At 36.8% G+C, this 26141-nt stretch overlaps 1 protein-coding gene across 1 annotated transcript in view; it reads left to right on the top strand.

Moving 5' to 3' along the window:
• STK24 (serine/threonine kinase 24) overlaps nt 1-25997 on the top strand; it is a 52007-nt gene extending 26010 nt beyond the window's left edge. The window contains exons 3-11 of the mRNA XM_063149576.1: nt 9432-9488; nt 12318-12426; nt 12551-12708; nt 17083-17268; nt 17510-17655; nt 18521-18644; nt 19552-19620; nt 20517-20653; nt 22998-25997. Of these exons, the coding sequence (XP_063005646.1) occupies nt 9432-9488; nt 12318-12426; nt 12551-12708; nt 17083-17268; nt 17510-17655; nt 18521-18644; nt 19552-19620; nt 20517-20653; nt 22998-23034 (1023 nt within the window). The 3' untranslated portion in view covers nt 23035-25997. The remainder of the gene's footprint in view (nt 1-9431; nt 9489-12317; nt 12427-12550; nt 12709-17082; nt 17269-17509; nt 17656-18520; nt 18645-19551; nt 19621-20516; nt 20654-22997) is intronic.
• The last annotated feature ends 144 nt before the right edge of the window (nt 25998-26141 follow it).

The following is a 26141-nucleotide window of genomic DNA, read 5'->3' as shown; positions in this document are numbered from 1 at the left end:
GCTTTTTAAAATCTATTGTTTTGTAAAAGCAGACTTTTCAGGGGTGATATCGACCGGTTAATTCAGGTTAATTGTATGAATACTCAGCTCTAGATCTTTCTTTCCACATTCTTATTCTAGTAGATAATATATATTATGCATATTTTGTACATATATATATATATATATATAAAATTATATGTTCCAGTATATTCTTATTATATGAAAACAAAGAATATTACCGGAATCATAATGAAGAACCTTCTAGGTTCTTGCTGTGTTCGGTTTCTTTTTGGTGTTTTTTTTTGTTTTGTTTTGTTTTGTTGTTTTTTTTTTCCCTTTAGTAGGAACATTTGGGCATGTAGACTTTTAGTAAAGATGATCATATGTTTGCTAAACAGCTACTATTTTTTTATTTTCTAAGGATGTGGATTTGGAGAGTATAGTTGGCGCTCAGACTATGGAAGCTTTAGTATATTCAAATATGTTGAGGTAGTGAACAAGTGGATTGTCTTGGAAAATAATGTCCTGCCTAATTCTACACTTACATATGTGGAAATGAAGACAACTTTTCTTCCCTCATTTGATCTGCCTTTTACTGTCAGTGAAAGTGGAAGTGGTTGTTTTTGGTTTTTTGCGGGGTTTTGTTTTTTTGGGGTTTTTTTGTATGTGTGTGTATTTTGGTTTCTTTTTGGGTGGGGGACATAATTCTAAATAAATTTGGTCTTATGCCTGCTTCTCTAGAAATTCAGCAAGGAAGAGTAGAAACAGGGCTGAGAATTGCTAGACTGCTTTCTAGTCTAAAAGTCTCTGTTGATGGACATCTCCTCTGGTAAAATGAGTGACCTAGCTATAGATGGGAAATGTTATATTGTTTGGAGACTCTGGAATTAAATACTTTAAAAAATCCTTTTAAGGGTAAATGTAGTTACTCCTATTGTCAGTTTTTCCTGGAAGAAGCTGATATTCAAAGCAACATTCTTTCTCTTTCAAATTGAGAGTAGAACTCAATCATTCATTTAGGAAGCAAAATCAATTTTAACCATTTTCTTTAGTAACAGTTTTAACTGTTAATAGTGTTAAAGTGTTTTCTTTAGTAGTGTACCAGATGATCTGCTTCAGAATGGCAAGATTTTTAGTCATGCTTTCGTGATTAATAGTTTATCTTAATCTGTATTTCCTACCATCTGCTTTTGCTCCTCTTACACCTCGAAATCCCAAGGTAGTATATTAATTTGCAAGGTTAAAGATAACTAATTCATGGCATCTGTTGGTTTTTCAATACTTTTTCACCTTTCTAAGAAAATGGGACAGTAGTTGAAGACTCTGCTCTAAAGCATGGATTGTTAGTTGTGTCAGCATGGGGAGGGAGAGGACAGTTTATCCAGGGGATGTCTTTGGTGGCCTACCTGTGTATGTGTAGTGCTGTTACCTCATAAATAATAGTTTTTCTTGTTCTTTGAAATCAGTGGTTGTCTTTCCATGCCATCTGACTGTCAAGTGCTTTGAAACAAGTGTCTTTAGAAAATAATAGAGTTTGGTTTTACTTAATGAAATCTCTAATAACGTAAGCAAATAGCTTTCAAATAATACACCCCAACCTATACAATTTCATGTTGTTGTAGTAGGAGGAATTAGATAGAAAATGATTAGCAGATGATTAGATTGTCAAAGAAAAGCTCAAGTGAAAGATTATGTACATTGTAGCACTCTGTGCTTCATAGGAAATGTTGGAGTAATGGTCATATTCTTATTCCTTACTAATGAGGCTGAAAATTTTCTGTTCTTTCAGCTATGGAGAAAAAAATTACAGTGCATATTGTGATTGCCTTCAAGAACAAACCCTAATGTCTTAGAAAGATGATGTGAATTAACATAGAAAGTTTATTTTCCTTCCCTTGTTTTCTGCGAAGACAATTCCAAAAAGTTTTGAAAACATTGTAGCCTTTCCTGAAACTGTTTAACAGCTGTAGGGCTGGAGTTTTGGAGTAATAGGATTGATTTGCCCATTTGCAGTGGAAAGGACTTTATTTATTAACACTAACAGATTTAGGTACTTATAATGTTCAAATTTTGGAGAAACTTAATGTGAATATCTGACTTTTGGTATCAGTGATTCTATTCCTTGTCAAATCCTTGCTGTCTGTTGAAAGAATTAGTCTATGGCATTGAGCAATCAGACTGGCATCTGGATAGGCTGCTTGAAGTTCAGGGGTGCATTGCTTAACTTCTGTCCCTTTGCAATGATTGTGTACTGAAAAGAATGGAGTGAAAGAGTAGATAGTGATATGCTACTCATTCTGTGCTGTTAACATATGGCAGCACTGGCTGTTATTCTGATTTGATTTAAATTGAGTAAAAATATATAATGTGTGTGTGTATATATATGTAACATTTAAAATTAGTCAAAAAATGACAAGAATTGAGGCCATGAGGTAGATCTGAATTGTATTCATTAGCAAAATTGTTCATTTGCTGAATAACAGCAATAGCCATCTTGTACTTATTCCTGAAGAACTCAATTTTGGCAGCTGCTGTCGGTTCTAATAATAATCTGTGAGTCTATAAATTGAACAGTGAGCTAGTGGAAAGTTTGCAAATCCTGATGAATTTCACAGATGTAATGTCAATACATCAACTCGAAGGTGTCCTCTCTCTAAAGCCCTAAATAATTATTTTCTTGTATGTGTATTATTTGTTATGATAGGATGAGCTCCAGGACAAGGACATTTACAGTGTTTGGGAGGTCTTGATGCTTCTTGATACATGTTTTCAGACCTTTATTGTTGATGAAAGTTTTGGAAGTAGGAACCACAGATACATAAATGCCATTTCCTGTCATTGCCCAAATGCATAATTTATGGCATCATACAGAACGTAACTTTTTGTGCCTGATCTGTATCTTTTTTTGAAATTTCCCAATGTCAATGTGTGTTAATAAATAACAAGAGCTCAAATACTAGCGTTGTTCATAATGTATAATGATCTAGTGGCTACAGTTGTGGCTTGGTATTGAAAGGAGAGTGAGCTAAGTAAGAATGGTACCTGAAGCTGTGCTTGATGACTGTAAGGAAGGCACTTTGAAAAATTTAGATACATGAACTATTATATCCCTTAAGGTAGAGTTCCCTGGTTAATCATTCTTCCTCTTGTTATGAAGGGTGTCAGGGCCATAAATGTTTTCAGATTCATTTTAGACAGGTAGTTTGTGTTTCTGTCTCTGGTGGGTTACACACCTTGTTTTGGAGGAGGCCCTTCTTTTATTGTGCTTGTGGGGTTGGTGAAAGCATCTTTGGCATTACGTGATTCTGCCACCTGGTGGCTTTGACGAACAGCAGGGGCTTCAGATGCCGCTTAAAAGTGCATCCCCTCACATGGAGGGAAAAGTGGCTTAAAGTAGATGTGGAAGATGAGATACATGATGTCTGCATCTTGTTTTTCAAGTTGAGCATTTAAGAATCAGTATGCAAGTATTTAAAAAACTTCTGATTACTACACTTGTCAGGCTTCTCTGGGTTTTAAAATACGAGATTAACAGAAGACAAATCTCCATGTAATGGTAACTACTTCCAGCTGAAATGCAATTTAGAGAAGTTATCATGTTGTGTGCACTGTGTATTTCAAGGTTCTTTTAATCTGGTTTCTTATGCTTGAAGAATTACAAATATCAATACTAAATTTATATCAGTACTTAAACATAAGAGTCTTTTCGTGGCCCTTATTACTTTGGCATAACTGAAAAATCAATTTAACAAATTATCACATCTCAAGTTGTACAGTGAATATCAGTTTTGGTACTAGTCTGTTCTTTTCAGTTGAAGTTGTGTCTTTTTGTGTTTTTCTGGATTTGAGGTTATTCTTCTAATGCAGTGATGGTAAAATTTCTGTACATAGGTCAATTTAGCAAATCTGTCATGTTATTTCAATCAAATATAGTATTTCTAGCTTCTGATTGTTCATAGGTGTTTTAATGCTTGCAAATAGAGATTTTAAGTGGAGTTTGGATGTGGCTTGTGTCCATAACTAAACAAGGTTTTTACACGTGTTTATAAATATATTTTGTTCTGCTGCTAAGGTACATTAGTGTACCATAAATGTAAGGTGGGAAATGCCTTTTCTCACAATGAATTCAAGTTGGGAAATTCTCTTTCTTACAATAGGTGTGGGGAGATTTTACTTCACTTAAAAAGCAACGTATGCTTACTGTTGTTACTACAGTTTTCAAATTAGACAGGTCATTCAGTGCACTTACTTCAGGGTCCTTCCAGTCCTTCTTTTGTGTGAGTGTGTTTGGTTTTCCTCTGCAGTCTCTCCTTCCCATCAGAAAGGAGATTTAGAAACAATTTCATTAGTACATACTTGGGTTGATGGCTTTAGCTTGGTCTCTCCTGTATAATATCATTGTGTAAGAAATGTGTATGTTTTCCACATAAAAGAAATACAAAGCATCTCTGAAGGTAGGCCTCTCCCATATTTATTCAAATGTTTTTTAACTTTGTAGGGACTTAAAACAAGCAAAACTTATTATCCAGCATAAACAGAACAGATGACTGGGGATACAAGCATTATATATATAGCCAACCCAGGACACATGGTAATCTTGATTACTTGTTTCTGTAGGTCTTCTGTCCTCCTCAGATTTCAGTTAAAATGTACCTTTGAGATTCTATATGAGTTTTTTGGTGGATGACCTTTTTTTTTTTCTCCAGTGTACAGTCTTCAATTTTTATGTACTAGAAATTCTTTACCTACTGTACCTGCACTTATTTTGCAAGTACTTTCATGGTATGGAAGCAACTTGATGAAGGAAACTTCATCAGAGGTGAAGTTGCTATTGTAAGGTTTTCTGTGCTTTCAGAGTTAAAATCAGAAGTCAGACCTCAAGAAGAGCAACCATAGTTTGGAAAGGATCTATAGAAACTCTTTTAAAAGTTTCTTCTAGCTGTTTCTTTCTTCAGCTTCATAGTATCAGAGGAAAACCCCTCGTTCTTGCTGCAAAAAAAGGAAAAATTCCGTGTGCCCTCATTAATCTGCTTCTAATTTTATAGAGAAATAATAATTCTAAATTTGGATTGATGACTCACCATGGCTTCACTGTATTTTGAAGAAAATTCAATGCTGTGTTGTGGCTGATGCTTAGAAGAAGAAAACTGTTCTTGTTTCAGATCTTAAAGTGAAGCACTGAATGTTGCTAGTGTCAGTATATAAATGTAGTATCTTCTTGAAAGTATAAGTGATTATGTGTAATATATAATTACTAATCTAGGCTATGGAAGAAAATATAGGTCTTTCAGAGTTCTGTTTGAGAGCAAAGGGAGAATATATACTGAAGAGGGTGAGAAGTTCAAGCAAAAAGAGAATTTGGGCAGCTTTAAAAAGGAAAGTGCCAGTAGGTGTTAGGGAATGTAAGGCATGCCAGAGATACTCAGAAAAGAAGGGAAGGAGGCCTGTTGCTATGGTGATGCCAAAGTCAATTGATAGTAGCTCTGTGCTGGCCTTGTGCTATTGTTACAAGGCATTATCTCTGGTTTGCATGGCCAGGTTTTGGTACTGAGGGGGCACAGGGGCAGCTTCTGTGAGAAGCTGCTGGAAGCTTTCCCCAAGTCCTATAGAGCCACTGCCAGCTGGCTCCAGGGTGGGTGTGCTGCTGGCCCAGGCTGAGCCCCTGAGTGACTGTGGCAGTGCCTTTGGGATAACAGATTGAAGAAGGGAGGAGAAAACCTGCCCAGCTGCAGCTGGAGAGAGGAGCGAGAACGAGTGAGAGGAACAGCAAACACCAAGGTTGGTGGAGAAGGGGTGGGGGAGGAGGTGCTCCAAATGCTGGAGCTGAGGTTCCCCTCCAGCCCCTGGTGTAGGCCACGGTGAGGCAGCTGTGCCCCTGCAGCACAGGGAGGATCACTGGGACCACAGAGATCCACCTGCAGCCCATGGGGGGCACCCACACCACCCACACGGGTGGATGTGCCTGAATGAGACTGGGACCCTGTGGGAAGCTCACTCTGGAGCAGGTTTGACAGGACTTAGGACACTGTGGGACACCCACAGCTGTTCCCTAAGGACTGCACCCCATGGAAAGGACCCACACTGGAGCGGTTCATGAAATATTGCAGCCTGTGGGAAGGATTCATGTTGGAGAAGGTCCGTGGAGGACTGTCCTGTGGGAGTAGGGCAGGAGTATGAGGAGTCCTCCCTCTGAGGAGGAAGGAGTGGCAGAGACATGTGATGAACAGACCATGATCCCCATTCCCCATTTCCACTGAGGAGAGGAGATGGAGAAATTTGGAAGTGAAATTCAAGCCCATGAAGAAGGGGCCAAGGGGAATGGGTTTTAAGGTTTGGTTTTATTTTTCTACTCTGCTTTGACTAGTAATAAATGAAACTGATGTCCCCATTTTGACTCTGCTTTGCCTATGAGGGCAACTGGAGATTGTTCTCTCCCTGTCCTTACCTCAGCCCATGACCCTTTTGCTTTATTCTCTGTCCCATAACCAGGTGAGGAAGGGAGTGACAGAGTGCTTTTGGGGGGTACCTAGCATCCAAGCCCCCACAGACATAAAGTCAGTATAAATAGTTGTTGGCTCTAAAATGAAATACATATTGAGAAATTCATTACAGCTGTCTCACCAAAAGGATTTACTTGCATCTTCTTGTCAAGCAATACATGCAGATTTTATATACAAAGCTTAAAAAAAATCCAAAAATAATTAAAGAAAGGTGATAATAAGATTTGCTACCATAGTAATTAAATTTGTTTGAGTACAACATATGAATCTGTTCAGATACTTCATATGAATGATGGAAACTTTAAAAGCCCAAAACCATAGATGAAGTTGAGTAATGTTTCTGAGGCAAGGGGGAACCATAGAAAATTAAAAATAACTTTGAATATAGAGATCCAGATAAAAAGATGGCATAATTGTAATAGATTGCAATTACTTAGCTTTACACTGGGATACAGATACAGGTGTGTGTGTGTGTGTATGGATTTCTTAACTGTATTTCCATACTTCATTTGTTTTAAAATGTAGAATTACTGAGTTTAGTGGATTTTGTATTGTAAATTCAGACATGTGGCCTCAGGCAGCTGATGATGAAAGTTTCAGGAGCAAAGACTAGTTAAACTAGAAAAACAGTTAAAATGATAAATGTTTATTTTAAAAGACTAGGAGTAATATAACCTGTAGCAGTGTAATTGTGTTATATAGTTGTGCAACTGTGTAATTAAAATCTATGTGAGTTATTTTCTACTTCTAATTTCTAGTTTTCAGCTGGAGAATTTAGTACCTAGCATTCTAGAGAGTTTCTCTTTTGGGAAATTACATCTTATTTTTGAGTTAAATCTTTGAATCCTTGAGATAATAGAAAAGGGAAGACACAACTCATGTTGACATCTGTGTGAGGTGTTGTCGATGTTTGGGAGTTTTTCCCATTTTTTTTTCTTCTTCCCTTCTTTTCTTCATTGTTCTTGAAAAGGGTCAAGGGGTTTGCTTGCTTCCTTTACCTTGTGCTTTCCCATCCAGGCACTTTCAGTGGACTGGGAAGTAGTGATAGTTGACTTCTTTGTGTTTAAGTTACTATTAAAATGAAGTGTGAGTTTTGAATATTCAGGAACTTTCATGTAGCTTTGAAACACATTTTATCAGCAAAATATAAATACAAAATTTTGATCAAGTTTAGGATGACTCACTATAAGACACATCTCAGTAATGTTCTTGTTCTGGAACTGCTAGGACCTGGAGCCTTGAAGGGACAGGAAAAACATGGAAAAGTTTAAGCAGAAAAACAAGTATTTCAGTACTGTGAGAGACTCTATCAAGATGAGTTACAGTTTGTGGAATATTTGTGGTGTCTGCAAGAAAGTAAGCACTATCAGGGTGTTGTCTCTCAGTACTGAGGAAGAATATATTTTTTAATTACTCTTTCTTCCTAAAATCCATGTTCTGGCTCTCTTGAAATATTTTTAACAAGGCTGTGTTTGTCAAATAGCATGAGTTGATTCCTGAAGAAAGGTATCTATATTTAGCTGAATCTCTGTGTTAAAAATAGTGGATGAAGAAGGAACCCTAATCCAGGGTCTTATCTAAAAATAGTACGGTATGTGTAACTGGGAGTAGGAAAAATGCACATTTACCTACAGCAGGAGTCCAGAGAGGGGGTTGATGCAGTGAAGTATAAATATAATAATGACCTAAAGACCTAAGTGAGTCCTAAGGGCTAAAATTTTAATCTCTCAGAGGATTTAGATGAAGTTATGTCCTGCAATACCTTTACCACTTCTCTAAAAATTTGAATCCATCGTTACAGATGAGAATTCAGAGTCAGGTGTCCTGGCTATGTGCCATTATTTTTACATGAAGTTTTATTCTGTCAGATAAAGTACATGAATATTGTTGCTATTTATGTGCTCCTTGCTCTGAGAGATATCTATATTATTATACTAGAGGTCTTGTGAAAGTTTGGTGCATACCATAGAGGTGAAACTAACTAACAAAGTGTAAAATAACTTGATAACCATAAAAACTAAACCACCAGTGTGTTTTCTGCAGCAATTTCATTTGAATACCTACGAAGTAGATTTATGGCTTTGCTTTGTTGTGTGTTTTAAGGCTGGTACTGTAAGGAAAAGGTGAACTGCTTCTCTTTAGTGTATTTGGGAAAAACGTGCTGCAGACAGTGGAAAGAAATTATTGGGTCCAGTGTCTTTCTTAGCACACTGCGTTGTATATCTTGTGTTAAACAGTCTTGTAATATGTACCCAGGTCTTCTTGAGGAATATAGTAGCTTGATGTTGTTGTTAGCTTTTCTTTTACTATCTGAATCTAGTAAGTTGTTATAGTCATTTTAAACAGTCTTCATTACTACTTTGCTTCTTCTTTCTTAAACAAAACTGTGCAAAATTTCTATACCATATATCAGATGCATAAGCATTAGTGGAGAAAACCTACTTGACTGTTCAAGAAAATTAAACAGTGCCAAAAAATGAAGAATAAATTCTATTTCAATTTAAACTAGACAGGAGTCAAGCTTACTTAAAATATTTTGAGGTATCTGTACAAATAAAGATGATCAACAAAATCAAGATATTTTTTAAGGAAAGGAAATATGTTATATGTAACACTATTTGATATTTGGAGTGTCCATAATTGGAATTTTAAAATTGAAATTCATTCTTCTCCATGCACACACTCTTGAGTAAATAATCCAGAGATATTTTTGAGGAGCAGCTAAATGTTAGTGATGTTTCAAAACTATGGATAATTTCTTCATCAAAAAGAATGGGACAAGTCCCATTTACTCAAGTTACAACTTTTTTTTTTTTTTAACCTTAATGCATTTCTTGGTTTTTTTTGTGTTTTTTTTTTTCTGTTTTTTTTTTTTTTTGTTTTTGTTTTTGTTTTTGTTTGTTTTTTTTTTTTTTTTTTTTTTTTTTTTCTTTGTTTTTTGTTTTGCAGGACACAAAATTATGGATTATAATGGAATATCTGGGTGGAGGCTCTGCCCTTGATCTAGTAAGTAAATGATCCATTTTTTTTTCCTTCACGTAACTACATTCCTATCTTATAATTCTGGAAACTGTAATAGATCACTTGGCTGTGGCAATGTTCACTTTCAGGAAAGGATAAAAGTATTTGTCAATGCCAGAAAAATGTTATTTTCCATGAGGCATGACTGATTATTTCTGTAAGTAGAAGGGAACTAAGCAACATAATATTGGAAGCAGGATATAAACATCTTAGAATGCTAATCTTCAGTCAGCCAGAGAGCACTAGTGCCTGAAAATAGTTGTCTGTATCTCTTAATTCTGCCACCACAACCCTTACACAAATTTATACATTTTAATGTATCTTCCTTACCATCCCCTCCCCCAGACAAATAAACAAAAGGTTCCTTGTTTGAAGTCTTTCTGAAGCCTAAACAGACAGAAATACAATTTTGGCTGGTATTAAAAATAATATTTCAGAGAAACAGAAGAAGCTCTGGACTCCATGGAGGGTACAGAGGCCTTGCAGGGAGCCCTGGATAGACCAAAGGGCTGTGCAATCATCAAGGGTATGAAATTTAACAGGAGCAAGGGCCTCATTCTGCACCTGGGATGGAGTAGCCAGGTTTGAATTGGAATTCAAAGGGGTCAGTGCAGATCATGTTTTCTGTAACTGAATGCTGATATTCAGCTATTAAAAAGCACCCAGGCCCCTTCCCAAGTGACACCTCCTTATGTTCACTGTGGATTTGAAAAACACTATTATAGAAATAATAATGCATGTTTTAAGTATGTGAAAATTGTTATCCAAACTGTGGCAGAGTGTCTTTGTAGCAGAGTTTGCAGTTGTCAGATAGAATAACTGATAAATGCTTGAGGAAAGAGCAAAAGGAGCAAGGTCACTGTAAGGGGATTCTGCTGGTGACATCCAGAGCACAGGAGTGGGTGTTAAATGTGGGCTTCCTGCAGTTGTGTATTTTTGAATGCATTTATACCTTTAGCTTCCACATCTGTTAGGAGTTCTGTGGTTGTTAAGTTCCCCATAAAGATACGATTAAAAATCTGGATTTATTATTGTGATCACTTTTTTCTTCCGGACAGAAGAGCAATTAGAAATTGTGTTTGCTTTCATAAATTAGCTATTGCTTTCTTTGTGTAGGTATAAGATAGCAGAATGAAAACACATTTCCATATTTTCTTCTTTTTTTAAAATCTCACAGATTTCACTTGTGTGATCACTGTGTGTTTATTATCTAAGTTTGTTGCCTAGAAATAGTAGAAAGTACTTGTTCACATCTTAAAATATTATTGAAAAAATTTCACCCCAGAAATTAAATCATCCTCTAAGCACACCTTTTGTGTGCTTCATTAATTTTCAGTTTATGTTCTGGGGTATGTTCTCCTAGTTCTAACATGCACATTATGGTTCTCAACTAGAACCTGGCATGCTTTGCCACGTTTTCATACTCAAGGCAAGGATTACCGAGGTCCTTGAATTCCATGTTCAGAGTGCACACATGTCATTCTAGCTTGGTGTTTTCTGTACTTGAATATGCAGTGGATGATTTCAAAATCCTGCCTCACAAGGAAAAGTACATATAGTGCAGCTGCATGTACATTTTTGGTCAAACTTTGAGTATAGTTCAAGTTTGTGACCAAGGTACCAGTGCCAGTCTTCTCAGATTTACTGTTTTCAGTAATTCCTCCTCACTAAGGTGAGCTGAAGCTGACATAAGAGGTTTTCCCCCATTAGATGTGCTGTGTCATGTTACCAAGTCTCAAACTGGCGCTCACAGCCTGGCTGGAGCAAAGCTTTGAGAATATCTTAGTGGGTTTCAGTGGTAATATTGTGTGTATTATCAGAGCTAAGGAAAAGCAAATAAGATTATAACTAAAGCTGCAAAGATAAAGCAAATGCATTGTTACATGAAATATTACCTCTGTTGCTATGCATGAGGATTTCTGAGGGATGTACTATTTTTAATTTTTATCTGAAAATCCTTATCTGAAATGCTTTCCTTCTCCCAGAATGAAGCTTTAGAGGTACAACATTTTGATTGTGATTCAGTGAGTGCTGTTGTGCAGTAAACTAGAATAGTGGAATATTTCCAATATTAACTGTTGGACACAAAGTTTCAGTGTCTCCCTGGAGATGCCCTTATTGTTTAAGGACAGGATTTAAGATGCCCTTATTGTCTCTCTTTCCTCTGTTATTCTCACTTTTAGAATTCATATCACATGTAAAGTACTTTGGGATCATATAATGTTACTGATTCCTCTCATAAGAAAAATTACTTGGAATCTTTTAACAATTAGCAGATTTATATTTCCAGTAGTACTTGAAAAAAGTTAATGTTTTAAAGGTAATATTCTTTCAGCCTGTCAGTTTGAATTGAGTTTTAGAGAGTTTCTCAAAGTCCAGTGCAGTGTGTAGTCACAGACTGATGTAGTACCTTGAATGTCTTAGCTTCTTGCTCAGGCTTTGAGATTTGGGTCCACATAGGGTCTGTGGAGTTGCACATCTAAGTTCAGTGTAATGTTAACAATCAGATGCTTTTCAAAGGCATAGTATATCTGACCACAAAGCAAAAACTCGAGGCTCTGTCTTTATGGCACCTTTAACAAATTTTACATAATATTTAAAATAAATTATTTCTTTGCCTGTTGTTCATTAAGCCATTTAGAACTATGTGTTTTAAAAAAAGAGTATTTTGTTTTGTCTCCCATTATGAAGTTAGAAAATTGGAATTTTTGAGGGCTGGCAGAAGGAGTAGTTTCTTTTTATAGTCACAGTGTTATTTTTGTTCTCTGTTTGTGCTTTTTTTATACATATTTAAACATTTCTTGCATCTCCTAGTTAGAGCCTGGCTCACTTGATGAAACTCAGATTGCTACAATATTGAGGGAGATACTCAAAGGACTCGACTACTTGCATTCGGAAAAGAAAATCCACAGAGATATTAAAGGTAAATTGTTTTATTTGTGATGAAAGAATATCAGAAGAACTCATGCAAACCTGTATGAGCACCCTCACATTGTCAAATGGTATCAAATATCTTCATTTCAGGTATTTCTTCTTCTTTATTCCAGCTGCTAATGTATTGCTGTCAGAACAAGGGGAAGTAAAACTGGCAGATTTTGGAGTAGCTGGGCAGCTAACAGATACACAGATAAAGAGAAATACCTTTGTGGGAACACCATTTTGGATGGCACCTGAAGTAATAAAGCAATCAGCATATGATTCAAAGGTGAGGTACTTCAATTCATTACTAAAGTCCCTTCCTTTTTCTAAATCAAATTGCATAGGTTGGTCTTCAGAATGCAGCTAATAACTTTGGCTGTTTCTGTATGAGGCTGTGTTCAGATGACACCTAGCAGCTAAAAGCTGTTGGTGAGGAAAGGTTTCCTAATTTGTATCTAAAGTTTACGTTTTCTAGTTTATTAAGACAATCCAGATGGCAAGAAATGATACAATATTCATGAGTGCATCTCATCACCTTTTTTTCCCACTCTATTGATGAGTATTTTTGGCTGTTTTAAAAGTAGAAGAGTGCAGATATTTAGAAAAAGTAGAAGAGTGCAAATATATTCAAAATGTTAATATTCTTCCTCTTGCATTTAGAAAAAAAGTAGCCAGCAACACAGTTGAAGAATATGGATTTGGTGGATGTGAAAGTGTTGTTTGAAAGGGCTGTTACTCATCTCTGGCAAAATGTGCTGCTCTGACCGTGTTCTTTCATATTTGCCATTTGGGAGGTGTTGATATTAAATACCAAATTTATCTATATACAGGATTTTGATCTAGGAGAGTGGCACATCAGCATACTGAAATCTCAAGACAAGCACAAAATACCAATTGTAATACATAGCTGGGTCACAATAGAAATGTGATTCCATTACTGTTCTCTGTATTCTCACCAGTATGGCACTGTGTGTCCCTACTTGCCAGGAAGGAATGTGCCCACTAGAGCCACTTCAAGCCTATTGCTTTTTTCAAAGTTCTTTGTGTTAGTTACTTGTTTTTTATGCTTCTGTTGGTTTGAGGTACATCTACAGCTCTTTGCTGCCCCTGCCTTCTCCCTGCCCCACATGGCCTGGCTAGCTCAGCAGGACACTCATGCATCAGAATAGGCTCTTTCCCAGCCCACTGCTGCAGCTGTAGGTCTGAAACAAAGGTCACCCTCAAGCCCAATTTGTGTTAAGATCAACTTTCTTTATTACAATAACCAGTATTTCCTTATGTTCTTCCCTGAGCTCATCTTCCTCATCTTCCTTGCCCATGTCCTCTGATTTCCCTTTAGGGATTTGTTGATTGGCTGTATCTCCATGCAATTGACAGTTTGGGATGTTTCTTTCCATTTGCCAAGGCTGATTCTGGTCTAGGCTGTACTATTGCTTAATTCCCTATTTGATATCTTTCTGTAAAGAGGCTATAACAAGCAAAACACTGTGGAACCTATAGAAGCTTAAATAACCCCCAAATCCCAATTTAAAGTTGATTAAACATTTTTTGAATGGTGGTAGTTGTTTTGTGTGTTTTTGTGGGGGATTTTTAGTTAGTTTATTTGTTTTGGTTTTGGTTGGTTGGGGTTGGGCTTTTTGTTTTTTTGGGGTTTGGCTCCTGGGAGTGTCCATCACTTGGACAAAGTATGATTCAACTCTTACATTTTCCATTCTGGCTGTTTCAGTCTGCAATGTCATATGGACATAAGAGTCTTGGATACTTGATGAGGATTCCCAATAAAAGCTTGAAAGGGCTCTAGGTTTTGCCAGTGCTTCTGCTTCCTGTTTTGATTACTGTCTTATCTGAAAACATGTTCTCTTAACATGCTTCATTTTCATATATCTAGTTCTCTGTTCTTTCTACTGTAAAACTTGTACTGTAAAAAGTAGATATTTAATTTGAAAGTGTCTTTCTTTTTCACATAGCCTATTTCTTTGACTTACAAGAACTTCAAAGCCAGACTGAATTTTACTCATTAGATTAGAAGAGGAAAGGCTTATGGCAGTATTGCAGCAAATAGTAGTTACCAGTGAGTTGGTGACTGTCATCTGAACATGGAAGAATTTCTGTTCAAGATCTGAAACTTTAAAAATTGCAACATGTGAATGGATGGTCACCACATCTCGAGGCCATGCTTATCCCTCTCCATTTGGAGAACTATTTGTGCTTCTTCTGGGGTTTCACTGTCACAGTCAAGTCCATGCTAGAAATGCCTAATTGGGTACATGTGCAATTGGTACTTCCTTTCCTATCTGTGAAAGGGGAGAATATGGTTCCACAGGAATATGGGGTTAGTTATTTTTGATGATGGGTTTCCAAAACCCATCTGGGACTTCAAAGAGTCTAGTATGCATGACTATACCAGCCATGGTCTGTTGCACTTTTTTGTTCATTTTTGTAGAGGAAGGTCACTAGCAGTAGAGTTATAAGTACATGAGGAGAAAAGGAAGTATTTATATACATATATGTGTGTGCAGGTGGAAGTCTGTGCACTCAAACACATTTAAATTTGGTGTTTATACTTCATATACACATTCTCCACCTGTGACTGAAAGTCTGGAAGAGGAAAAGTATCCATTTATGTGGCTTTAACACTTCACTCTTGAGAAACTGAAATTCTGAATAAATTGGAAATAGTAATGCTCAGTTGTTAACATGAAGACTCATCTTCACAGGTGACATTTTTCTTTTGTAACCAAGAAAAGCTTTCCTGCTAGAGGGAAGTTACTCATAATTAGGCTTGAGGAGAGCTTAGCTGATAATGCTCTTATTAAGATAAATGAAACTCAGGGCTCATGTGCTTATGTAATTCTTTGTGCTCAGGAACTGTTCTGTAACATGGGCTAACAAAATGGCATTTCATAAATTCAATGGTATGCTAATTGACTCTGTTGTTTTTTTTTTTTTTTTTCATTCTTACTTGCAAAATTAAGTAACTAAGCTCTTAACAGTAGGATACTGTCTGAACAAGGAAGGAGGAGCTTGTTTTGGGCCTGTGGAGGCACTGTGGCTGTGATAGTGGAATGGATGTGTTTAAGTCTGTCAAGGATAACCATGAGAATCCACAGGAGTGACACAGGTGGAGTTCAGGGGTACTTTGTAAAGACAGCAGTGATGAATGAAATCTCTGCTCTGTCCAGTACCTGGAAATAGTTTTGTTTACAGCATATCAAAATTCCAACTGCTCTGTTTGGGAGTAAAACCAGACAGCTTATGTCAGATCTTTCCTGTTTTCCTGAGAATAAGTCTTTGTTCTGCTTTCACTTAAAAAGAAACAGGAAAAAACCAAACATAAATATTTTAATTGGTATCTTGTACTTGGAACAGACATTTCTGTGAAATTTTTTTTTATTTTACCTTTCTGACAGGTTTATGATCCATTCTCTTGACTTTCGGGTCTGTGATTTCAGCAAAACCTAAGAGAATTACAGTGCATTGCTTCACATTACTTCAGGCAGATTTGCAATAAGATTTGTGTCAAGGGAGACAGCATTCCCTAGAAAGAGTAGCACATTTTGATGGTGAAAACTTTTAGAGGCTACTTGGACCAAAAAGCTGAATATTACTGTACAAGACTGCATTTCTCTAGTCTGTGAATAAGAATGATAAATAAAACTAGTGTTAAACTACAGGGAAGTTATATTCTAATGTATTAAACTTCTGATTGTACTAGCTGGGTTGCACTAGCTAATTGTTGTTGAGGAAAAATCTTGTGCAAGCTAAAACACTTTATGTAAATATTTTAGATTTACCCCGTATTTACAGAGTGTACTTGAATATGGTAGATAAAATGCTAGTTTAAAATAATTTTGCCATTGCTTTTTGGTGCAGTAGTATTGATTTCAAAAAAATTTAAACTCTGTTTAGTATAACTTTTATACAGAAGAGTGGAGACAACCAAGAAGCTCTGTTTACTTGGGCTATGAGGCTAATTACATAAAACAATGGTAACAAAACCAATTTGCACATGAAGTTATTTACAGTAAAGCTTGAAAATCTACCTTTACAAGTGTGATGTTGTGACTGGGGTAAAATTAATTTTCTTCACAGTATCTTGTTTGTGGCTGTGTTTTGGGTGTGTGCTGCAAGTGTTGACAGCTCAGGGATGTTTTCCTGATTGCTGAGCAGCCCTTGCACAGAGTCAAGGCCTCTCCCGCTTTTCACCCACCACTGGGCAGGCTGGGGGTGCACAGGGAACTGGGAAGGGACTCAGCCAGGACAGTTGATCCCAGCTGACCAGAGGGATATTCCACACCATATGGCCTCATGCTCAGCAATAAAACCAGGGGGAAGTCCCTGCTGCTCAGGGACTGGCTGAGCATCTTTCTGTTGGTGGAGAACAGCTCTTTCCACTCACATCACTTGCCTTTCTTGGGTGTTAGTTCTCTCTCTTTATTTTCTTTTCCATTATAGTCATTATTATTGTTATTTTATTTCAATTATTAAACTGTTCATAACCCACAAGTTTTCTCCCGTTACCCTTCAAATTCTCTTCCTCCCCCATTCCGCCAGGGGACGGTGTGAGTAAGCAGATGTGTGTTGCTGGTTAAACCAGAGCAGCAAGCCAACACTTTCTTTTCTTTCTCCAACCTCATCTTAAAAGCATTCTTTCTTACAGGCAGATATCTGGTCATTAGGAATAACAGCCATAGAACTTGCAAAAGGAGAGCCACCTCATTCAGAATTACATCCAATGAAAGTTTTGTTCCTCATTCCTAAGAACAATCCACCAACGCTGGAAGGAAACTTCAGTAAATCCCTCAAAGAATTTGTCGAGGCCTGCTTAAACAAGGACCCAAGTTTTGTGAGTTTCATGTTTGTCAGTGTGTAGTAGAGAACTTGACTGCTTTACATGGATTGCATGAGTAAGTGTCATTCAGCTTCTCTAATATGTGACATAAGTGACAGGTATATTTTTAGATACTGTATATATTTAAAATCTCATTTGTATCAAGACTAAACTCTGGATTTCTTTGTTTTTGTAGTGAGTCACTCAACTCTTAAACACAATAAAAAACCCCAACTCTCTCTTTTTTTCTTTTAAGAGACCTACTGCAAAAGAGCTTCTAAAACACAAGTTCATTTTACGAAACTCCAAGAAAACATCTTACTTGGCTGACCTCATTGACAGGCATAAGAGATGGAAGTCTGAGCAAAGCCATGACGACTCCAGTTCTGATGACTCAGATACGTAAGTTTGAGGAGTCTATAAAATATCCTCCTTTAGGAGCCAAGGAGTTATTTTTAGCACATGTATTGCTGTATTCAGTTATTTGCAGCTTTTCAGCTTAGTGGCCTTGCTAAATGAATGCAATCTCAATTTTAGTATTGGCAGGGATTTTGTGCAAGTAACAGTCACTGAGGAAAATCTCTCCTGGCCCTTATTCTATGCTACCTTCTTTTTATGTAGGGTCCAGGGTTCTTCCTAGACAGGAGCCCAGGTCTCAAGCTGCACAGCCAAGTAACACTGTGCAAATGAGATTCAGGTGAAGAGGTTGCCACAACTTCTTCACAAATGGATTAAATACCTCATAGTAAAGGAAACACAACTATTCTCTGCAATTCCAGGCTGCATGCTAATGGCAAGCATCAGGTTATTTCTTGGGTGACATTACAGCTATTTCTTTACAGTATTAATGGCTTCATGCCTTCCAGTGACCACAGTTCCAGTCTCTTAGCTAATTTTCTAGGCAAGAATTTAGATTTCTAATTTCCATCCCCTTTCTGTAATGAGTTGAGATACTCTGCTAAAGCCAGTTTTCAGATTGCAATAAAACACTTCATGTAACTTGTTAATATGACTTGGGAAAATGTTTTTAATCTGTAATGCTTCACTTCCTTAAATCTGGTGAAATATCTTGGTTTAAATTTTTAATTTACCCCCCAAAAAAAGTTACCTTAATTTTCATCCTTATCTTTATATGTAGTGACCTGCACAATAGAATCCTGATCTTGGTCTTTACTGAATTTTTGTATTTAGTGTGTGTACATTTAATGAACATCAGCAGTAAGGTGTAGGTAATAAAAATTGATTTTTTTTTTCCTTTCCCTTGAAGTGAAGCAGATGGTCAGGCTTCAGGGGGGAGTGACACAGAAGAGTGGATCTTTACAATAAGAGAAAAAGACCCCAAGAATCTAGAGAATGGAGCAGCCCAGCCTTTGGAGTTGCAAAGAAATAAGGTGCTCAAAATATTGACTTCATAATACAAGGAGATAATTCTGCTTTAATAATTTAGTGGGGTGATTTTATTTTATGCCTTTAAAAGCATTTATATTGTGAAACTTCCAGTACTTTTGCTAAAAATGTGTTTTCTACAGTTGCCTTTCACAAAACTTTCTGAGTAAGTCTTGAAGTTTGAGCATTCTTTTAATGTGTCCTTTTTTGTAGTTGACAAAATACGTACCAAAATATTTCTCTAGATTGAAATAAAACCACTGGAGGAAGACGAGGCAGTATTGTGTTTTTAAAATCTCATTTGGTATAGTAATATACTAAAACCAGTACAGTGCAAATCTAGGTCGGAGTTTTAGAGAAGGCATTTTGGTCTTTTAAGGAAAAAGAGTACAATGTAACAAAGAACAAAATGTGCCTGTGTCCAGAAAAAAAAAAAAAAATCCAAACCCAAACAACCCAGAATATAGGATGTTTAGGAATTGCTCCATTGTATTTTCTGCAAGCTGTGTGGCCACAGCAGGTTGTTGTTTTGCTGGCTCTGAAAATTCTGGAGAAATAGAAGAAAAATATTGTATCATCCAGGATGAACCTATTAAATATCAGCATATTTATGACTTAGTTAATGCTCAGTAGAATTGTGGGAGTTTGGTAGTTTTTGTTTGTGGTTTGGTTTTTTTTTTCCCTTCTAATTTTGAGCTTGCATGTATTTGAGGTGCTGCAGTCTCAAATTTTAATTCAGCCTTTATTTTCCACAGTGCTTTGGAATAGTATGTTGTAGAACATTTTCCATATATGGAAACAGAGCTTTCATAAAGTGTAGCATGTTGGAACTACATTTTGTCTTTAATTAGCATACAATGAGGATGCTTTTTTCAAAAATAAAATTGGTCAGATTTTTTTTTTTCTTTAAAGGAAAAGGATATCCCAAAGAGGCCTCTATCCCAATGTCTGTCTACAATTATATCCCCTTTATTTGCAGAGGTAAGTTATAGCTTTAAAACTTAACAATTCCAAGGTTTATCTGAAAAAGAAATGGAAAGTATTAAATGATAGAATGATACCTGAGATTGCTAGTACCCATTTTGAACTTGCTGTGTTAAGTTTTAGCTCGGTGTGTCTGCTTCTGAGATCTGTATTTTGCTTCTAACAGTACTTGATATGCATGGTAGTAACATCAGCCATGCTGGCCTGAAGCAATGAACATGACAAGAAAAAGGTGTGTAAATGTTTGGGTTGCAGCATTCTATTTTTGACACTGCTTTATGTATTTATCTTATTACAAATTTCAAGCTCAAGATCTGTTCCAAGATACCGTTGTGGACCAGATCATCAAGAATTTCACTTTTGAATTTCAGTGTTCAAAACTGGTTTTTGTTCCCATTCTGAGTTTTATATTTTTTATACTCTCCCCCCAAATACTTAAAAACAACTTTGAAAAAGAATATATGAAGTATAAGAGAAGAATTTATGAAGATACCATTATTTCAAAAGTTGATAAAATGACTGCAGATGTATGTGTATAAACTATAGGTGTGCAAGTATGGATACTAAAGTATAGAAAGCACATCTTGAAACCAACAGCTATGGGTAAATACTGCTTTTTTCCCTTGGGATACTTTGTTGTCATTTTTGGCTGTGAGCATGCTGAAAGGATGTGTGAAGATGGAAGACATGTGAGTATGAATGACATCCTGATGAGTACTGTAAAAACAAACTTCTGCTTGAAAAAGTCTTCAGTATGTGAGGGTGTATGATGAAAGTCAAATGCTGACATTGTGAACACTGATGGTCACTTCTTAACAAGCTTCTGCATTATGTTGTGTATAGAAATATTTATTAGTATCTCATTAATATATTTCTTCCTGCTTTCCTTTCAGTTGAAAGAGAAGAGTGAGGTGTGTGGTGGTAACACAGATTCCATAGAAGAGCTGAGGAAGGCAGTTTATTTAGCTGAAGAGGCTTGTCCAGGCATTGCAGATACCATGGTGTCACACCTTGTGCAGAGGATTCAGAGGTAATTAAACTGTTGCAGTATGGCTTACAGAAAACTGCAAATCTGATTCTATAAATATTTGGCTTACGTTGAATTGAAGAATTAATTTTTGTTTCTAATGGAGAAGAAAACCGCTTGTGCCTGCAGTTTGTGCTGTTGTGTTTGCTTGCTGGAAAAACACCTGATCCTGTCAGCAGTTCTGATTTCTTGGGTGATAGCACATATGCATGTTCATCCTGTTGGTGTGCATATTGTGTGTCAGATGAGACTGGACAGGCTTTTCCCTTTGCAGTTCATGTAAGGGATACACACTTCCTTGGTTTCTGGGTGTATGTTGCAGAGAACACTCTGTGTCACTCTTAGGTTCTTTTACCCACATGGAGAAATTGACTGTTCAGTTGGTCTGTGTTTCCCTCACTCACATGGTCAGTGGTTCCTTGTTCATTCAGGACAGTCTGTAATGGCCTATGGGTGACACCTGCAAAACCAGTATTTGGTCTTACTTCAAAAGGCCAAATTTAATGAGATTTTCTAACTACCTTCCTTAGGAATCTGTTAGGAACAAATAATCAATTTTCTGTTCCTTTAAATGCTGCACAAGAAAAGGTAAGAGGTATAAATTTCAGAATTGCTGCTGGAAGAGGCTATAAATGTAACATTGAATCTAGGAGCCCACAGCTGTTGTGAAATTCACAGCAGCTAGATTGGATTGCTTGGTACTAGAAAAAACTCATGTCAATGATTAATCATGGACCACTACATGGAAAAAGATCACCCTGAGCAGGTGTCTTCCTCACACTGTCTCTAACCACAGCTTGGTAAAGTTTAGGAATTCACAGCTTTGAGGTTGAAGCACAGGATTTCCAGGCTGACACTTTCTCCTTCAGTAAAAACCAATGCCAAGAAACTTGCAAGCAATCATGTTTGTTGCTTTATGGGCTGTTAAGAATGAAGCCCAGTCAGTATCTTTAGTGCTGAAAGGTTACTTCCAATGCCAGATGTCCTGTCCTGTCTCATTTGGTCCTGGCAGACTTGAAAGAGTTGCTGGAGCTTCCATCTCAGTTGTTTCCATTAGGGGTTCCAAAATTGAATCCAGTCTTTCATCAGCTAATATTTCAGTGTCGTATTTTTATCAGTCTGGTACAGGATCTTCCTGGAACCGGAAACCTCAAAGACTTGATGCTGCAATTGAGGCTGAAAATGGCCATGTGGAGACAGTGCCAAGACATAGGCATTTTTGGGGATGCTGGAAGTCATCTTACTTGTTCTGTCACAACAACAACATTCATAATTTTTGTCCCGTGAGAAAGATTTCAGAATCCTTTATATACCTGTTTAGCATTGCTTTCCTTCTGTTCTGCTTCCTTGGACTGTTACTGTTTTTCTTGGTCATAATGTGTTAGAGCAGTGAAGGCAAGCACTCTATTCTCTTTCTAGGAGAGAAAGAATTATTCATAGAGAATGTTTGTCAGTGGATCACATCTGGGTGAACTTTCTCTATTTTTCAGGGATTGTATTCCAGCTAGTATGGGATAATGACTCCAGAAAGGGAGTGAAAGAATGAATAGCAAGAAGTCCCACTAAAAATGAGCTTGAATCATTCCATAGCTTAGTAGGTTTCCCTTGGGGATAAGCCTGTTTTTTGGGGCTAGTCAAATTCTGAAAAAATGATTCCTTCTTGTTTGAGTGCTGCAAGAAGTATGCTCTATTACATCATTAGGTCATTCAGTATAATACCCTCTCAGTTTGGTAGCTAATTACTGAAGATAAGTTTTCAACAACAAGTTTCTGATTACATTTTCACTCCCCCTTAAGATTGGATAGAACTGGATTTTGTAAGCTTGTCTGAATGAAATAACTGGGACCCTCAGAATAGCTGCCCAGTAATGTGTGTGAATCCAGTTACCTTCCCCCTCCAGTTTTGATTTTGGATGTTTGGTGAAGTTTACTGGAAACTTAAATTGTTAACTGTTATTAAAAGGTGTCATTAAATTTCTTTGAATGATTTAAGAATCTGCTTAGATCAAGAGATAGAGTTGTCCTGGCCCAGTAATATTTTGAAAAGATTTGATGTAACCTTGCAGAGTAGGGAAGTTGGAGTCACTGAATGTTCTTCCATCATTAAGTGCTGCTCAGTAACACATTTGAGCACAGGTTGTTGCTGTTTGTTAGGAAAGCAGTGATACTCTAACAGGGTTGTTCAGTTCCAAGGCTCTTCCTTTAAGGTGTGGTGGCAGTAGTGAGGGCCATTGTGTAAGGAAAAAGGCCAGAACTTGAACAGCATAAAATGGAATCACTTCATTGCTGCTTCTTGTGAAATACCCTTCTAAAAGTTGCAACAGTAACTATTTCTTTTCCTCTTCAGATATTCCCTAGCTGGAGGAAGTTCTTCGTCCTTCTGACATGCTCTTCCTTCCTGGCTTTCCCAAGACAGCAGAGATGCCATGGTGTCTGCATTGAAGGCGTGCACCCTAATGCTGTTCTGCCTCTCAGTCTCTGGAAAGTCCTTGGGAGGAAGGACATTCTAAGAGTGAAAATGAAGTCTCTCGGATGGAGGCAATCTTTTTCAGCTCCTTAAAGCTATAATTTTTTTAAATGATAATTCACATATTCCAGGGAGGTGTCCTTTTGTAAAATCTGAAATGTATATTTATGTTTGTGATAGAGAAATTGAAGACATTGAGAAACCTCAGGTATCTTGCTTTAAGAATTCCACTGAGAGATGGAGCATGGTTGTTGGAATTGTGTACAGATATGTATATAATGTCTTTTTTAAAAGAAAGCCTTTCAGTGTGCATAAGGAATCACTGTGTACAAAATGGTAAAGTGCTTTTGTAGATAATGTTAGTGAGGTAAACATTTGACAGGCCATAACTGAGTATTGCCTTGCCTTTATTACATGTAAAGTTTGAGTTATGTGATAAGTGAATCTCGGTTAGATTTTTGTATGTGAAGTATTTGCCATTGAAAGAGTTAATCCTGTATTATAGAACCTTCTATTTGTACCTCAGCACAGACACAATTTTATTCTGTTTCTCTAACATTTCTTTCTTTTTGCTTATATTCTGAGCATCACTTTCTGTTTATGGTACTACTTCTAGTTGTTTTAAATTTCATACACCTGGTCTCTCAAAGCTTTAAATTTAAATTATTGTTTTTCCTAGAGAATGAGTTCTTTCATATCTTCAGTTTCAAACTGTGCCAATGCGAATTCTGAAGTAGTTCAGTTTTAGTAACAGATATTTGTGAAGCTTGTGAAATTCAGACACAGGGGTTTTTTTTCACCTGAACATGTTTAAGTGAAACATGTTTATTCCCTTCATTTATACTGAAATATCTCCTTAAGGTGTAGATTCTGAGACAGTGGCAAGTATTTCTTTATCATGCCTATTTTTATCGTTAAAACTAATGTCTTTTGGCATAAAAGAAAAATCATCCATAGATTCACTATTTGGTCTCGCTGCCTAGATCTGTGCATCTCTTTACCCGAATGGATAGATGTTGGACAGAGAGACTGAGAAACAGCCCAAGTGCTGTGTGCTGGGTCCTGCTGCTTGCTTCTCCAGAGAAGAGTCACTTCTTGAAATTCGGAATTTTAAGATTTCCACTATTCCTGTGAGGGCTTCTAGATAGCAGATTTCAGGTGTGATAGATGTTGGAAACAGTAATACTAGTCCATTAGTTGTATGCACAGTTGATTAGGTAGCTGCTGGTTTTTTTTCCCCCACAGTATTACTCTGATGTTCACCTTGGTTGGTTTCACCAAGGCTATATTCAGGTTGTTCTTATTCCAGTAGCTAAGAGAGCATTTTTGCCTTCTTTTAATGAGGAAATTGATGACTTTATGCTTTGCATGACTGTGAAGTAACTTAATATATTTACTTTTTTAAAAAAATATGGATGGAAGCTTTGGAACAGAAAGGCTTAACATTTAAAATACAGGCATATCTGCCTAGCTTGGTACAAGAAACCCAGGTACTCTAACCATTGTGGAAGCTGGTGAGGTCTTCTTCCAGGACTTCTATCACCATGGTAGCCCTTAGTCTATGCATATTAATAGCCTTAATTTATTAATTTAAGAATTTAACAGTAAGAGGACACTGTCTTGCTAACAGAGCTGGTAAACTTCTGCCCAGGTTGGAACAACAGTTGGAAGAAATGTGGGTGTGTGTTCATCTTGAGGCCAAGCTTTCAGGCATTACTCATTTGCCAACCTAATGAGGTAATGGGTTTCCTTTATGGCTAAGGAAATTTAAAATAAATTGAACAATGCTAAAGTCTGAGCAATGTTTTACAACTCCACTTAGATTAATAGTTTTAATTATGTTGTTTAGTGTGCTCTTAAGTGTTATGGATAGGCTCACTTTTGAGGAAACAAATTTAGCACTGCTTTTGTGAAATGGGCATCAGAATGCAATGGAAATTTACCTGTTGATGTCTCAATATGAGAACATTCAGCCTTCAATAGATCCCTGTGCTGTGACTGCACAAGGAAATCAACGGGTGTGTTTGCACTGGAAATGTAAATTGATCAGTGTAAGCTGTTCCCTAGTCATCTGTTAATGTAAGGACTGGAAATTAAAGTGAGCTTAATTGGAGATGCACAGAACTCTGAGACTTATTGGGGAAGTTTAAACTTATGCTGCTGGCTTGAATGTCAAGAATTTATCAATCAACAAGTTGAATTAAATTCTTAGCTACACTCTTTGAACACTCGTTTGAAAAGTTATATATATGTGTTTTGAGTTGAATTTTAATTGTGTTCCAGGAGTGTATGTTGAGGAAGTACTTCTCTGAGTAGAAGAATTTGCTTGATGTGTCAGAGCTTAAGATGAATAAGACTTGTGGTAAGGGCAGGTGGCCAAAAGGCTTGGGCATTTAGAAGAAGACAAGACCTCATTTATGGTAGAGATGTGTATTTTTATATGTAATATACAGATTATTTAAATATAGACTATCTTAAACTGAGATTCACTGAAAAAAAAGCGTGCTGTATCTTGAATGTAGAAGTACAATCATTTGCTATTAAAAAGTATGGATGCTTTAAAAATCAGGTCTATATTGGTAACAGAAGAGGAGCTTCATTTGAAAGAAGCACCACCTCAGTTTCTCAGAGGAAAAGAACTGTATTGATATTTTTGAGAGGTTTTTTTCATGCTTAAAACATGTCTGTGTTACGATGTTGCACTGATGATTTTTCTGTGCAGGTAGTACTTCTCTCAGTCTTGACTATACTAAATGACAAGCTATCCCTATTTATGCAAACCTTTAAATTAGTAGAACTGCTTATTTGTCAGGGATTTCATGATTAGGCAGTAAATAAACTCACTGTTTAAAAACAATAAAATCAGTTATTTGAACTGAAGGCTTGCATTTTTATAACTCTCAGATCTATTTTTTTACTTAATTTTCTCTGCAGTTGCACTTTGTAGTTGCTGGCCAGTTTACTGAAGGATGATGTGCTAGGGCACAGAACACTTCTGGTGTAGTAACAAAGCAGTGACTTCAG

The sequence above is a fragment of the Melospiza melodia genome, chromosome 2 (genome assembly GCF_035770615.1).
Source record: "Melospiza melodia melodia isolate bMelMel2 chromosome 2, bMelMel2.pri, whole genome shotgun sequence".
NCBI lineage: Eukaryota > Metazoa > Chordata > Aves > Passeriformes > Passerellidae > Melospiza > Melospiza melodia.
This window is presented reverse-complemented; position numbering and strand designations above follow the sequence as displayed.